This window comes from Cebidichthys violaceus, unplaced genomic scaffold, assembly GCF_023349555.1.
Source record: "Cebidichthys violaceus isolate CVI_PGR_0920_01 unplaced genomic scaffold, fCebVio1.0.p SCAF_8, whole genome shotgun sequence".
Taxonomy (NCBI): Eukaryota; Metazoa; Chordata; class Actinopteri; order Perciformes; family Stichaeidae; genus Cebidichthys; species Cebidichthys violaceus.
In genome coordinates this window covers 16,914,286-16,929,252 of record NW_027176964.1, presented here as the reverse complement: position 1 = coordinate 16,929,252, position 14,967 = coordinate 16,914,286, and the positions used below count along the sequence as shown (strand labels likewise).

The 14,967-nt window shown below is 44.4% G+C and overlaps 3 protein-coding genes across 3 annotated transcripts; 1 reads left to right on the top strand and 2 right to left on the bottom strand.

Annotated features, from left to right (window-relative positions):
* Positions 1 to 1,263: 1,263 nt before the first annotated feature.
* slc25a42 (solute carrier family 25 member 42) lies at positions 1,264 to 8,664 on the bottom strand. The gene is made up of 8 exons (XM_068738293.1): positions 8,305 to 8,664; positions 6,450 to 6,582; positions 6,047 to 6,158; positions 5,847 to 5,872; positions 5,494 to 5,660; positions 5,262 to 5,378; positions 4,966 to 5,117; positions 1,264 to 4,879 (listed from the first exon to the last, which is right to left on the bottom strand). Exons 2-8 carry the CDS (start codon positions 6,540 to 6,542, stop codon positions 4,554 to 4,556), a joined length of 993 nt encoding a protein of 330 aa, XP_068594394.1. The 5' UTR covers positions 6,543 to 6,582; positions 8,305 to 8,664; the 3' UTR covers positions 1,264 to 4,553.
* Positions 8,665 to 9,043: 379 nt separating this feature from the next.
* armc6 (armadillo repeat containing 6) lies at positions 9,044 to 12,130 on the bottom strand. Its single transcript, XM_068738079.1, has 7 exons — positions 11,701 to 12,130; positions 11,182 to 11,261; positions 10,508 to 11,078; positions 10,269 to 10,414; positions 10,026 to 10,157; positions 9,720 to 9,857; positions 9,044 to 9,621 (listed from the first exon to the last, which is right to left on the bottom strand). The coding sequence occupies exons 1-7, from the start codon at positions 11,819 to 11,821 to the stop codon at positions 9,409 to 9,411; spliced, it is 1,401 nt and encodes a 466-aa protein (XP_068594180.1). The 5' UTR covers positions 11,822 to 12,130; the 3' UTR covers positions 9,044 to 9,408.
* A 940-nt stretch (positions 12,131 to 13,070) lies between these two features.
* On the top strand, positions 13,071 to 14,469 carry mau2 (MAU2 sister chromatid cohesion factor). The gene is made up of 3 exons (XM_068701772.1): positions 13,071 to 13,399; positions 13,514 to 13,607; positions 14,013 to 14,469. The coding sequence occupies exons 1-3, from the start codon at positions 13,244 to 13,246 to the stop codon at positions 14,093 to 14,095; spliced, it is 333 nt and encodes a 110-aa protein (XP_068557873.1). The 5' UTR covers positions 13,071 to 13,243; the 3' UTR covers positions 14,096 to 14,469.
* Positions 14,470 to 14,967: the final 498 nt, after the last annotated feature.

Here is a 14,967-nt window from a genome sequence, read left to right as displayed (position 1 = left end):
CGACAGCCTCCGTCCATCCCTCCTTCCTTCACTCTCTAATTAGTCCTCTCTCTCTCTCTCTCTCTCTCTCTTCCTTATAGCTCTGTTCTTTTTTCCCCTCACGTTCCCAGAAATCTGTGCACAAAGAGTCCGGTCTGTCCGGACCAAACCAAATATTTCACCTCATTTAAACAGCCGCTCAATTAACACAAAGTACAGTAAAATACCCTTTAATGAGAAACACGTGGATTCCTTTCTTTCTACATTATATTAATACATCTAAATCTAAATCTCAAAACAACGTTTGTATTTAATAACACCGGGCATTTTAATTCATTATTATTGTTTTCAGTTTGCTCAGTTTATTCCTCAGGTTCCCATGTTGCCGTGTTGCGTTCACGGTCAAGTTCAAAAGCGTCAGCAGGGCCTCGGGCGGAGGAGAAGCACCGTTTGACCCAGCTCACCTTCCCGTGGCTCCCAGCGCGGTGCTGCACCGCCACCTGCCGGCCTTCTGCAAAACTACAGTCGGAGGAGTTCACTCATTCGCGGGGAGGCGGCGACCTCTAGTGGTCACTAGGTATCACTACACACCACGTGTGTTCGGCCTAAACAAAGACCCGAGAAATAGATTAGATAAAATGAGAAATTGAAAATAAATAACATTTTTACCATAAATAAATTAATGAATAACGAATGTTCCATTTCTACTGTATGTATTGATATATTTATATATATTATAATTAGATTGTATATATTTTTGTATTCATTTATTATTACATTATTTATTTACCAGTATATTCTCAATAATTTCCTTATTTATTTATACATCCATATGCATGTATCTTGTTCTTTAATTCCACATTTATTATTTATACTTTTTAAACTATATTCTAAATGTATTTATTACTTTTCATATATATATATATATATTTATACACTTATTCATATATTAATCTCCAATTTATTTATTCATATTGTCACTTTGGGCCACTACTCTTAACAGGCCACCATTATAAATAATAGTAAATGTGTATGTGTGATTAATATGTCTCTTTGTTTACTTACTGCTTTCATTGTTTTTGTATTTCATCACATTTTCTTAATTGACATTTAGTCTACTATACAATAAACTACATGTTTATTTCTAATTAAAATGACACAATGGACTAGTGAGTGTTGAGCGTTAAAGTACCACACTGGAAATATTGTTTAAATTCAAACTTTAGATTTTTAGAAGAGCTAAAAGACGTCATTCAGTGACGCAGTGAAACAACAGCATCACTCTAGTGTTAACATCCACTTTTATTTTGGAATTTGATATTTCAAAAATGTCTGACAGATACTACATCATCATCATCATCATCATCATCATCATCATCAACAGATTAAACACAGGGTGTGGTATTAGTAGCTACGTTTACATTCAGTTGGCACAAAATCAGGAGGATTTACAAACACAGCTGATCGCTGCTGCACTGAAGCAAACAGGACAGGAGAGGAGAGGTGGAAACACGCAGCGCAGCTCGCCTGCATGTCGACGGAGGATCACCCACAAATAGGGTTAAAACTATCAAATCTGCTTTAACAAGAGCAAATTAAAAAGAAGTCACATCTTCCAGTCGTTTAGTTGCTGTAGTGATTTAGTGTTCTTCACCATTAGGCCACTGGCAGGTACTCAACTCAACATTTACTTTTCTTTCAAAACTGTTTTTGGCATTTCATGATTGTCTGGTGTTTTTTTTTTTCCAGGCGTGTCGTTTCTCTCCCCGTCGGTGTAGTTCATCACGTATTCACCTACAGGGAGACGATGACATCACAAGCTCATCCAAATGACCCATCAGATGCACTTTGAAATGAGTCCCGGACTGGTTGGAATGGATCGTTCACGTCTGCTAGGGGAGCCACGGTTCATGCATCTCAGCCTAGACAGCAGAGCGCTGCAAGGCAGTTCGTACAAAATTGACATATAAAAACTGGACCTTAAGGAATACATTCAGTCACAGAGGTCCAACAAACCGCCGAACTCCAAGCCCTCTTCTGCCCCCGAAATATCTGCAACTTCACGACCGAAGCGAAGGCTAGAAAATGGAAGCAACCTTCAAAAAGGTTAGTAGAAGTAGCTCAGTCATAGTACCAACGTTACTATTCTTTGCTAGGCACTTGAGGTTCAGTAACTGCCCATCGCTCGGCCTCCAGTCACTGGAACACGTCCTACATCGCGGCATTGCTGCTTCGGCTCAGAACGTGAACCTGAACGTGAGTTCAGGTTTCCTCTCTGAGCGTTACTCACTCAGAGCTTTCTGATTTACAGAACAATCAGGAAAACGATCACAGCGTCGACGACCGGACTGATCACAAGAGGGTCAGACGGGCGGGTGAGGGGAGAGGTGGCTTTGGTGAATGGGGGGGGGGGGTAAAGTGTCACTTTTTGGAGCTAATGCTAGCTACTTCCATTTCAAAACAGAGTTGGCAAACACTGCATGAGGCAAACCTGTGTATGCTGCTTGTGTTTAGACAAACATTTGTTTCTTAAAGTGTCAATAGACAACTTTTGTGCTTCGTGTATTATCCTTTAAGTTATGATGCAGGCTATATGAATGTTGCCGCCGCATGGAATTGTGGGGAAGCATTCTCTTTGTTTCCTTTGGTAAGAAAGGAAGCATTGAAGCACCTTCACTCAGGCGGCCACTTCACTCAGTTAGGATCCCAACAATAGTTCAAACGATCTTCCTTTGCACCATAAATCAAGCCTTCATGTTTCTATTGCCACTCTAAAGTAGATGATCTTTTAAATAGTGAAATCACAAAACGTCGGCCGATCACAGATTATTAAAACGTTGCTTTTCTACTGCAGAGAAAGTGTTTAGTCTGCTGGTCAGTAAACAAACAGTACTCAAAACTACGACAGTCTGATAATGTATAGATCAACAGATAAAGACAGAGTAGCTCAACCAACAAAGCAGCTTGAGTTTCAGTGGAGATCCTCAGACTCCTCCACAGAGAAACCCTCCGTGAGGACTCTGCCCCCAGCTGCTCCCTCGGTATGTTCGGTCTAAGTATAGAGACTATTGAGTGAGCCGCCTGCGTCAATATACCGTTCAAGCTGTCTCAAAGACACATGTATGTCTCAGATGCAGTCAAAGGAAAACGGAGACGCTGCTCCACAGAAAGCATCGCTGTGCAGGAACGTCACGTTCAATGGACGCTGTGCTGAGGTAAAGCACAACACCGAGAACACTGACATGTACTCAATCACGCCTGTAACAGAGAACTCAAATGACCTCTTCACTGTGTGTGTGTGTGTGTGTGTGTGTGTGTGTGTGTGTGTGTGTGTGTGTGTGTGTGTGTGTGTGGGGGGGGGGGACATTTCCACTTTTAGACAATGACCCCCCCCCTGCTGCTGCCAAACCAACAGCAAATGGAAGACATCATTTAAATACTTGTGTGTCCGTCTTCGTCCTTTACCGGGAAAATAGTAAAAAAAACGCCGTTTGATATTGAAATCCAAAAGCAAAACAGCTGAAAGATGACTGAGATGAAGGGACTCTACGTCCAAAGAGTCTGACCATCTGTATCAACACACACACACACACACACACACACACACACACACACACACACACACACACACACACACACACACACACAGCAACAACTAAATCACAACGGAGGGTGAAAACACATGAGATCATTCGGGCACTGTTTACACTTCATATACAGTATGTTGGCACTGGCATACATTGTGGCTCAGTAGTCTGCAGTCGTCACTGCAGCTGAGCTAAAGATACTGGACTCATTCAACATATTCAACTCTGAATAAAACTGACCTCATGACCTCATGACCTCATGACAACAGCAACAACGCCGTCACCTCTGTGCTGGGCGAGGTTTTTGGCTCCCAAAGTCGTACTCTTGACAACGTTTGTGCTTCAATATACAAACACCGCTAATATCATATAATCTGCAACAAAACTCATATAAGAACCTTTGGAATAATTCCATAAAAACATCACACTCGTTTAAAAAAAACAAAAAACTAATCTCAACGGGTTAAATTCCTGTTATTAAATCAAAAGCATCGTACAACGTAGAAATGAGTGGCAACCTGCGTTACACTAGAAGGTGTTAGTCTTAAGCGAGACACACAAGGCAGTCTGGAGACCTCAGTGTGTGTGTGTGTGTGTGTGTGTGTGTGTGTGTGTGTGTGTGAACCTCTAAACTGTCAGACTGACACTCTCGGGGGCTTTGGTCCACGAGGGCAAACGCGTTATAAATTAAGTGCACACACAAACACACGGAAAACTCACTGAGCGTATTGCACTTAGCTGTACATGAGACCAGTGTGTACAGATACTCTGTGCCATCCGACAGATGAAGAGAGAGAATACTTTAATACCCCGCATCCTGAGCCAGTGTGTGTGTGTGTGTGTGTGTGTGTGTGTGTGTGTGTGTGTGTGTGTGTGTGTGTGTGTGTGTGTTCGCTTCTATCGACACACGATCGTTACGCTCTCTCTCTTCGGAGGGGGACCTCGTCCTCCCACTGTCCCCCGTTGTTCCCCCTCTCAGCGGCGGTACTACCGAGCCGTGTAGCCCATCTGATGCAGCTTCCTCAGGAGGATCTGAGTGAGGTCGAAGGTGGTGAAGCTGATCCCCACTGCGATGGGCCCTTTGACCCAGTTCATACTGAGACCTTTGTAGAGCCCGCGGACGACCCCTTCCTCGGACACGATGTCCTTCATGGTGCCCAGGATGGTGCCGTACGTGTGACCGGTGACTCCCGCGGTCTGCATGCGACGTCGAACCACGTCCAGAGGGTAAGACGCCGACTGGCCGAGGAGTCCCGCGCAGGCGCCGAACGCCAGACGTTCGTACGAGTAGGGGTGTGGGCGCCCACTGCGCTCTGCAACGGGAGAGGGGGGGGGGCGTTAAGAAGGGTCTGTGCATAACTACAGAACTACATGTAGACATGGACGCGGTCGCCGTTACCTGCGTGTACTTTCTTCAGTGTCTCGTAGGTAAAGAAGCTCAGGCCGGCATAGGGGATCACACCCAGCATGGTGGGGGTGAAGCCTCGGTACAACGTCTTCAGGCCCTCTTCTCGGGATATCCGCACAAACACGTGCAGGATGTTACTGTACCTAAACAGCGGAGGCCCCCGAAAAACTAAATATATTAGCATGAGAGTGGATGAGGCACAGCCCAACGCAGGCCCCCGTGTTATTTATGTATGTGTTTAAAACAGCCACCGATGACTGTGAACTGGTAGTTAAAGACGACCTTACATTTCCTTTGGCGTTACCGCCATCCTGGCTCGCACCATGTCCAGAGGGTAGGTCACCATGGCCGCCGTGGTACCCGCCATAGACCCAGCCAACAACCTGGGAACTGGAGGAAGGACTCTGGAGAAACAAAATCGGACGTGCATCAGCCTTCCGGACTGTTTATGACTCGGTAGAAGTCATTGGATGAGCCAACGGACCCGAGCGGCGGGTCTACCGGCGGGTAAACACTCACTTCCCCTGAAAGCCGTAGTAGCCTCCTAGCAGCCCCTTGTACTGCTCGTGTGCACAAAACTGGATAGCAGCGTACGGGATGACTCGCACCATGGTGGCAGAGTTGCCCCTCCACAGGCTGAGGAAGCCATTCTTCAGGTAGGTGCGGTAGATCAACCTGTAGGCCTCCTGTAACGTAGCGCGCACACATGAACACACACGCGCTCATGACTGATGGACGACAGTAGATGTTTGTCTTTAAACTTGATCCTTTGAAATAACTCTTAAAAAGGTCAGACTGACTGATGCGTTACTAAATGAACATGGGAATTAATCTCTCGTTGTTTTACACCATAAAGAAGTGATTAAACTGACCTTGGCAGAGAATCTTGCAGAAGACACTAGAAAACAAAAACATATGAGCGCTATAAATGTCCAGCGCTTCTGTAAGTCACTCATCTTCTAATATTCTCATTGATATAAATATATCACAAACGGATAGAAATGCATGGCGTCCATGTGGGTCATTTCTAAATTTGAAAACACTTCAAAAGTCAGCTGAGGATTCAACTTGCCTTGGAAGATGATTTTCGTCCTGTCCAGCGGTGCGACGGCTGTCTTGGCCACGGCCCCCGCTAACGCCCCGGAGAAGAGCGAGTTGATGACGGAGCGAGTGTCCCTCAGGCCCTGCACAGCGATGGAGGAATCACAACACCAACAAGAGTGAGTCCTGTAAGAACCTGCCTCCTTATGTGGACAAAGTAGTGTTTGAGATGCTGTTGATCATTAACTTGGAGTTCACATCTGGCTAAACCCGTTCACAAAACATAACAACTAGGAGCAGATGTCCTCACATGAACCCAAAGACGAGGCCGTGAAGCCACGGAACCCAGCCGAGCGACGAGCGGAGAGGAAGAATACTTCATGGCTGGATGTTTTCCTTAAAGCATTGAAGGATCACGGTTTATAAGATCTCACCTCATAGCTCCCGTCCGACTGACTGGAGGAATCCAGCGGCGGCACCTCTCCCTGCGTCAGCGTCGCCCGTTGTTCCTGTACTCCAGCCCCCATCCCAGAGGAGGACTAGCGGTCGCTGAGCGGGCTCATGGATCTGAGAGAGAGAGAGAGAGAGAGAGAGAGAGAGAGAGAGAGAGAGAGAGAGAGAGAGAGAGAGAGAGAGAGAGAGAGAGAAACGGGTCGGTTTCAGGTAAGTCTAAAAATAAAACAATCGACAAGAATTGTCGGTGGTTAAGCTTCTGCGTCAGGATCAAGTGACGGGCCAAGATGCCAACACTGCTCACCGATTCAGAGTATAGCGAGCTCCGTCAAAGAATTCAAGTCCGGCTCTTTGTAACCCTGAAGGCAGAGAACTCTATCATAGTTTAGAAGATTTCTTTGCACTCCCCCCCCCCCCCCGCTGAGTAAAAAAAGTGTCATGTCAGCATGGTTATCAAAACAGAACTGTAAAGACAACTCCCAACTAGAGAAAATAGAGGTTGAGAATAATCTAGTAACATTTAACCAACTGCCACACCTTCAAAAGGCTGAACAAAATCCCTGAACGAAGTAGAGCTGCAGTGAGCTACACCCAAAGATGTCTCCTAAAAAGGTCAAAGTGGAGGACTTGTAGGTGAAAAGTGTCTGAACAACAACACAACTGAAGCCCTTACCACATCTTTGACACACTTGTCCATGCAGTCATTGAAAACTTGGATGAGATGAACTTCAGAGAAACATTATCTGGAGCAGCCTCACCTTCACAAACAAAGACGTCTGCATGTTCTCCAGTGAGTTAATCATTTCATCCGACAAAACACTTATTCATGCAACCTTCCACCCCGACAGGCTTATGTTACACACTGCGCAGGTTAAACAGACACGCATTGCTCAAACCAACACCACTTTAAATAAGCCACGACTCAAAAGTTGCCAAGTAATGTATGTAAACCTACAGTTCCCCCAATGAAAAGTCGTAATACTTCGCTAAATATAAGCTTGATCCAGCTTCAAAACAAGTCCATACTGTATATGTTTTAACTAACTTGGGAAAAATTGCACTTCAGGGTTCAATGAGTTAAGCAACAGTCAGGAGAATCAAGCCATACATATATAAACACACATAGATCCATTTAGACACATTGTGTCCCCTTTCACCTCAACCACTGTCCTTAATCTGGGGTCGTCCCTCAGCCTCCTTCCTCCTTCCTCACCACATCATATCATGTGTTCTTTGTTTCTTACTTCTAGTTAAACCTGACTGGCGGGCCTCAGGCTTGGCTGCAGGACTTCTTCCCCACTATAATCATCTACGATCCAACACACCACTAACGTGCTACACACACACACACACACACACACACACACACACACACAGCAGTGGGAAGGTAGAGCTGCCCTTGAGGACACATGGTGTCAATTCAAATGAATAGACGTACACAGCAGAGCACCTATTCATTGTAGCGTAGCTCTAGGGGACTGCATTGCATTATGGGGTGGTTTTATTCGTCTACCTCCTGGTGTTTTGTCTGTCTTGTTGTGTAAGAGGCAACAGTCTTGTAACAGCATTGTATCCCATATGCCACCATTTTTCTTGTTATGTAAAAAGATTGTTTTTTAAATATTAGTTGTGCAAGTACTATCCCGGCATAACTACATTAGTTACAACACAACACATATCCAGAATCAGATATGCATCTATACAATAATCACCTTGCTTGTCATTCTGTCTCTCTGGCCGGTTGCACACGACACTCTTATCGAAAACTTGTCCACTAACCGACACACCAACCCGCGAGCTGTCAGCAAGTCACAAACACTAACGTCACATTCTTACCTTACAAACGTGACATCAGCGCGAGGACGTCGGGACGCTTTGATATCCCTCACTTTTGCGCGTTGTTGCTAGCAGGTTCTTCGGAACGCGGTTTCCAAGTTAGCCAAATAGCAGGTTAAGTAACGTTAGATAGCCGTTAGCCCACTGCTACATTACCGTAACTGTAACACTCGTCGACAGTGTTGTGAGAGTATTAACGGTACACTTGTGTCTCCTGGTGTCGAAGGCACTGTCGTTCACACGTTAGCTCTGACGTGACTTTAACTGACTAGCATCGTCCATGCTGTTGCATTTCTGCCGTTACTACCCGTGACAGCGTTGAGATATTGGATTCTGACAAGGACGAGCCCAGAGGCATTCTGGGAATTGAAGTCTGAGCGAGAAGGGGCATGTCTGGATAGGTCGGTTAGAGGGGCGTGAAACAGGAGGCACAGTTGGCAACAAAACTGGCTCAGTATAGAGTCTCCTGATTCTTTTCTTGTCCGTGAGGTACTCAGTCTTTTGTGACGATACTCAACATAGAGGCGATGCATTGAAGGTTACTTTTATCCTAATCATGCAAAATATACACTGTAATGCTGTCAGTGGTTGGTGTAAGTATCAGATAGTTCAGTTGTTTACTGTAAATAATGCATATACAAATTAACAAACGTTAAATGTGTTGGTCTAGTCAAAGTTTAAGGCATCAAAAACATGTTAAAATGTGGCTACGTACAAAAGGAATCTGGACAGAATAGTGCAGTTAAACTATTTACATAGAAGCAAATACACTTATTTATATTTACCCATAGCAGAAAACATTCAAATTCAGCTCCTAATAACATAATTGTGATAAAGAACATACGTGGACAAAATTTGAATTGCAAACAATGGACAACAATTAGCTTTTTTGTACTAAAAAAAAAAAAAAGGACCAGAAAACCTATTCAACCTCCAGAGGGCGCTGTGTGGGACAAGCCTTTTCCACATCAACTTCATCTTTTTTGTCCATCTGGGTTTATGCATCTGCTTAAACTCTTGGCTAGGTACACCAACATAGCATTTTTTATCTTGCCTACAATTGCATTTGATGGTACGGAGTGATCGCTCTCCTCTCCTCTCCTCTCAGTAAGTGAGGCTGCCATGTTTGCCGGTCCACAGCTCTCTGAGCTCCACCTGGCATCCCAGATCTCTGAGGGCCGCTTTACCCACGTCGTCGCAGTCCTTGTGGGTCTTTAGTGCCCGAGTTATCAGGGCCTCCGCTCCCATCTCCAGGATCGGTTGGCTTAAGTTACTCATGCGTGCGACCAGGTTTCTCAGCACCATACACGCCTGTTTCTGTTCATAAAGAAATAAAACGGGGACATGGAGAGATGTCAGAGGAACTGCTTCTTTTTAAGTAAGCATATTCATTATTATTAATGACTTCATTTTACCTGCACATTGACTGAATCCGTGTGCGTCTTCATAGCCTGCACAGCAGCCAAGGCGCCTCCGTTTTCCATGATGACTTTGCAGTTGTTGGGTTTCCGCAAAGCAAGGACAGAGAGGCACGCACAGCCGTGCTCACACACCTACAGCAGAGCGGCAACATCATCTTAGGACGTTTGCAGAATTTATTTAGAACTCAACTTAATTGTCATCCAACAAAAATAAATCAAAAACAACCGATATTAAAGGCTGTATACTTAATAATATCAAGCCTAGTGACAGTCAGTTAGTGTGTAGGTATGACAACTCACAGCAGAGTTGCTCATGTGTTTGTTCATGGCAATGACGATGAGCTCGACTCCCCCACATTCAACAACTGCATCCTTCACGTCGTCATTTCCCGCTACAGCTCGTATCGCACTAAGGACCTGCCGAACCAACTCCTGCAAGAAGAACGTCAGCTCAGTGAGCGAAAAACAAACATTTGGAGGTTGAATCGTGAATCAGTTTGTCTCACGATGATCCCTTGTTTGGTTTTTTTTTTAGTCGCCTACCGGTTTCTCATAGCTGTCCGCAAGCAGCGTCATGATGAGCTTCAACCCTCCGAGATCACAGATGTCTTGACAGAACTCGTTCCTGACAGCCAGACGGGACAGAGTGGCACACAGCTCGCTCAGCACAGAAGTGTTGTCAAGGTGAGCTGTGAGGGAGGAAGACACGACATTGATGAAATCAGACAAAGTAGTTGAAGCTGTGATGCTAAACACATAAACCAGGCATCAGCTGGCCTCACCTTTCGCAGCGTCAATCAAAACCTTAAGTCCATTGTGCTCAAGAACGATAATCTTGGCGTGTTCGTGAGCCTGCCCAAACGGAACGCGGACGTCATCGTCAAAGCACATGACCCTGAGAGCCGCAGAGGCTTCCTTCACCAGCTCAGCACATCCTCCGTGTTGCTTAATGGCACCGGTCAGAAGAGGCACGACGCCCCCTTTTACCAGATCCTGCCTGTTCTGTTCGTGTTTCAAGCAGCAGTGACGCACGGCGCAGACGGCGGCGCGCACCACAGAGGAGTCCGCCTTGTGCTTCTCGAGGACGTTCAAAAGGAACCGCTGGCCCTCCGCGTCCAACAAGTCCGGCTGTCCGTCCGTCAGTACAGCCAGAGCAGACAGCGCGGTCGACACGGCTTCCCGCTCCTCCACACTCTTGGTGCAGTAAGAGAGGATGACGGGGTAGGCGTCTTTTTGGGCAGCCAGGTACCTCTGGGGAAATCCGAGCAAGCAATGCTCAGTGAAGCGTTTCATGTCTGCCGTCACTTCCTCCAAACCGGCAGAATCTTTCCCGATGCGGAGGGAATCCAACGCCTGCAAGTAAAAAAAAAAAAAGAAGAAAGAGACGTGAGATTTCGACACTTTTGCATTCAGCAATCCCCTTTCACACAAAAAAAAGAAAGGAAACAGAACTCACCTGTAAGACCTCGTGTGTTTGCTCCCCATCAGATGAGACCCCACCTGGTACAGCTTTTACTATACAACGGAGGTTCACACCTGCGACCACACAAAATATCAAGCACAAAAAAAAAAAAGAAAAGTTTAAAAATAATGACAAAAATCTCAAAGTAGGAATATCAACTGTCCAAAGAGGATTTTTAAAACAGATCAGTCACACTGCAGCCTACCTCTGAGTGTGCGTTAATATTATTATTAATCATTCAAAACAGCTACATCCAGTTAATTGAGGGATGAAAAATAAATTACTATTTGTCTTAAACTCCCCATAAAAAGGTACAGAGATGTTTATATATGGCAGTCTGTAAAGCTACTGAGAGCGTTTTAATTTATCCACATTTACAAGAAACAGATAGACACTGATATTCAGCATGTTTCACCTGTCCGACTCTGAAGTTTATATTCTCATAGGAGGCAATATACACGCTCGTCTGTACAATAATCAACTATCAGTCATCGTTCTTTCTTGCTACGTCACCTTGGGACTCAAACTGCTCCACAGCCTCCCTCAAAGCCTCATCGGGATCCATCTCAAACTCCTCCATGTTCTCCTTGACTGCAGCGTCAAAGGTGTCCTGTGTGATCCTTCGCGTTTCCATCGTCGCCAGTTAACCGTCAACGGATGACAAAGCTGATCGTATCAGAGACAGCTAGCAGTAGCTAATGCTAGCTAATAGATGCTGTGTGTTTCTGACTGTTGAGAGCCACGCCGTTAATGTGACGTAAAGCTGTTGTAATGTACTGGTTCTGTTCCCCCCACTTAATACAAATGTCGTCATAAATAGCACGAGTCAGATCACTGAACTGGTCCCACCGCCCAGAGACAGACAGCACCGCTCAACTGACATGAATGAACCGCCCAACGCTGTCGGGTTACGCCTTCTCCGTAGCCGCTGTGTTCCCCTTGCTTGAAGGCGCAACAATTTAAGTGAATAGTAAATTCCTCAAAAAAAGGTCCGACTCCTAAATATCCTCGGGTGGAACATACACCGCGCTACATTAGTTCCACCAATAGACCGTCTGCCGTTTCTCCTGAAGACAAATATTTCATGACTTCACATTTAAATACATTTACAAATAGACATGCCAGTGTGTTCCTTATTAAGAAGAGGGAAGCGCTCCGTGATAGTTCACTTTGAAGTGGAAGCTATTCTGACGACTTTCCCTTCAAAATAAAGGAAGCAATTTTAGTAATTGATAACATCCCTGTGATATACTCGACAAACTCCTATGTCTAGTAGATAATCATCGTGAAATACCTTTTAGAGGTAAATATTTGTATTTTTGTTGCTGTTGTGTCACTACAATAACCCGAATTACACGAATGTGTGAGTTAGTTTGTCTCACTTTTACTCATGTGGTTTTATTTTGAAGAAGAAAACGGATTTTCTTGTTTTATTCTTCCTACTAGATTTCCGCTAGTACTCGATATCTTGCAAAAGGATTGCGGTAGATTTAGAAAACGTGAGAGGCAAACTATTGCTGGAGCAAATAATTCGGCGAACGTTGGTTCAATTGGTACATTTTGTTGTCGTGTTGTCTTCTTGCAGAACATTTCCGCAGAAGATCCGCATGTGCGTCCACTGTCTGCAGACAGTTTCACTTCCTCAGCATCAATGCATCTCCTCATCTCCTTATAATCACATATATATATATATATATATATATATATACACGTTTTATAAAGAGCTTAATCTTGGCACTACCCTATGTGATTATAGGGCAATAAAATCCCTTCATGATTTATATAAGATCTACCAAATTACAAATCATGCTGCCCAGCTTCAGACACTACTGGTAGTGGTAGTAAAGAAAACACACCTTTACAGTAAAGGAAGCAGGGATGCCTATGATAAGAAAATGGCATATATTTGGGAGAATAACTGTAATACAGCACTTATAATACCCGTTCAAATCTGTTTCCTCTTTTGTGTGTCAGGGCCTCTCTACTGTATCTTTCATCATCAGAGAGCTCCTGTCTTTCTTCCAGGGATGTTACAACGAGGTCCTGTTCTGTCCGTATGTTTAGAGCAAAAAAACTTAAAATGTCAACTTGCATCAAAAGACGATTTCTAAGGGAGACCCCGACGATGTCTAATGCTGAGGATCTTAACAGGTTCACCGCCTGCTCGCTGGTTCTGCTGAGTCACGTCTTCTTTGACCTGGGCAACCACAGGGTGAGTCTACATACTTCAACATGTCCTCTTCATTAGATGCCACACTGTAGGACCGGTATTTTAGGTTAGCCAGATGTGATCTTGACTGCTTGCCTGCTTCCATATTTTCTTCAGGAAAGTAACAGTATGGTGGTTCCTGCAATGCAGCTGGCCACCAAGATCCCCGACATGTCTGTGCAGCTCTGGTCCTCCTCTGCACTCCTCAAAGGTACAGCGGCCATGCAGTCTTACTTTATAGTGAGGTATTATGTGATAGTATGTTACAAGAAATGTTTTCCTAGGGGGCATGTGATTGGCTGGAAGGTGAGATGGAGTTCATTTCTATGTTTATATTATCCAACAGAAGGGGTTTCATTGCACCAATGCACAGCAATCATGCAAGGAGAAGTTTCTTGCAGAGCAGACAGAGATATCCACTTGTCACCCACACAGATACAACAACTGAGTAACGAAGCCACAAGTGAACAACAAAGTGACTGAAGAAACAATGAATCTTTAGTAACTTGATGAGTCTAAGCATCCTCAGCGGTGGATCTGACGTTAGGGTCCAGGGTTGGGAAACATAAAACTGCAGCTGTGGTCATCGGTATTCACACTGATCCTTTCCCAGCAGATCTGAACAATGCTTGTGGAAACGCCGTGGACGCCCACGGGTCAGCTCAGATGCACCAGAACTTTTCCCAGCAGCATCCTTGACGACCACATCGCCGCCTGCAGCCTCCCTGAACACATCCTCATCAGTGTCAGCACCACGTCAACCAGTCGTCCCTTAATAAACAGCGAGGCAATCCTTCCTTCCTGGAATTTGAAAGAAACTGTAATGTTTTGTGTTTCAGTGGACAGACGGACAATAACAAGATAATCATAACATTAACTGTTACCTGTTTGCACATATGTTGTTTCATGATGAAACTCACATTTTTATCTTTTCCATGTAAATATTTTGGGGTATTTTTTTCCATCTTCTCGTTTCCTGTTATACTCAAGTCTTCCAGATGATGGCAGCATAAGCCACTATTTTGATCCCTTATTTATTCAACGCTGCTTTGCATTACACCAGAAGCGGTTGAGTGCTGTTTACCGTTTGATACATCATCAAATGACTGGTGGGACTGTTGATTTAGCACCGCTGCTGTAGGACTGGTTTCATTTATTAGCTTTATCTGGTCAAGATATTCGTTATACAGATTTCTGCACTGTTTCAAAATAAACTACCGAGTTCAGTCATTTGCAAAGTAACTACTGCAATTAGAACTACAACATGGATGCTATTCATTTTACAGTATGTTGTATTTGTGTTCTCTCCATTGTCATTTTAACTGCTCAACTTCGACACATCTTTATCTTTATAAATAAAGAAATAGAAGTAGACTTGATTCTTTTTGATTATTCTGTATCAGAGACTAACATCTAAGTGCTGACAGAGAACCAGACCAGGTATATTTTTTATGTTGTAGCCCAGTTAGTACAAAACACAGTACACTTTACATCACAGCCAACTGTGTCGCAGTGTTTTAGACATTTCCCTTTCTTTCCGTACACATTATGTAAACCTGTAAGCAGACTTG

Coding starts and splice junctions, on each gene's coding strand:
- slc25a42 (XM_068738293.1), bottom strand. CDS start 6,542: ATGGGGGCTGGAGTACAGGAACAACGGGCGACGCTGACGCAGGGAGAG. Junction 5,873..6,046: donor GACGAAAATCATCTTCCAAG/GCAAGTTGAATC, acceptor TTTGTTTTCTAG/TGTCTTCTGCAAGATTCTCT. Junction 5,118..5,261: donor GCGGTAACGCCAAAGGAAAT/GTAAGGTCGTCT, acceptor TCCGCTGTTTAG/GTACAGTAACATCCTGCACG.
- armc6 (XM_068738079.1), bottom strand. CDS start 11,821: ATGGAAACGCGAAGGATCACACAGGACACCTTTGACGCTGCAGTCAAG. Junction 11,262..11,700: donor GGAGCAGTTTGAGTCCCAAG/GTGACGTAGCAA, acceptor GTGTGGTCGCAG/GTGTGAACCTCCGTTGTATA. Junction 10,415..10,507: donor TTTGATTGACGCTGCGAAAG/GTGAGGCCAGCT, acceptor CCTCCCTCACAG/CTCACCTTGACAACACTTCT.
- mau2 (XM_068701772.1), top strand. CDS start 13,244: ATGTTTAGAGCAAAAAAACTTAAAATGTCAACTTGCATCAAAAGACGA. Junction 13,400..13,513: donor TTGACCTGGGCAACCACAGG/GTGAGTCTACAT, acceptor TATTTTCTTCAG/GAAAGTAACAGTATGGTGGT. Junction 13,608..14,012: donor CTCCTCTGCACTCCTCAAAG/GTACAGCGGCCA, acceptor CTTTCCCAGCAG/ATCTGAACAATGCTTGTGGA.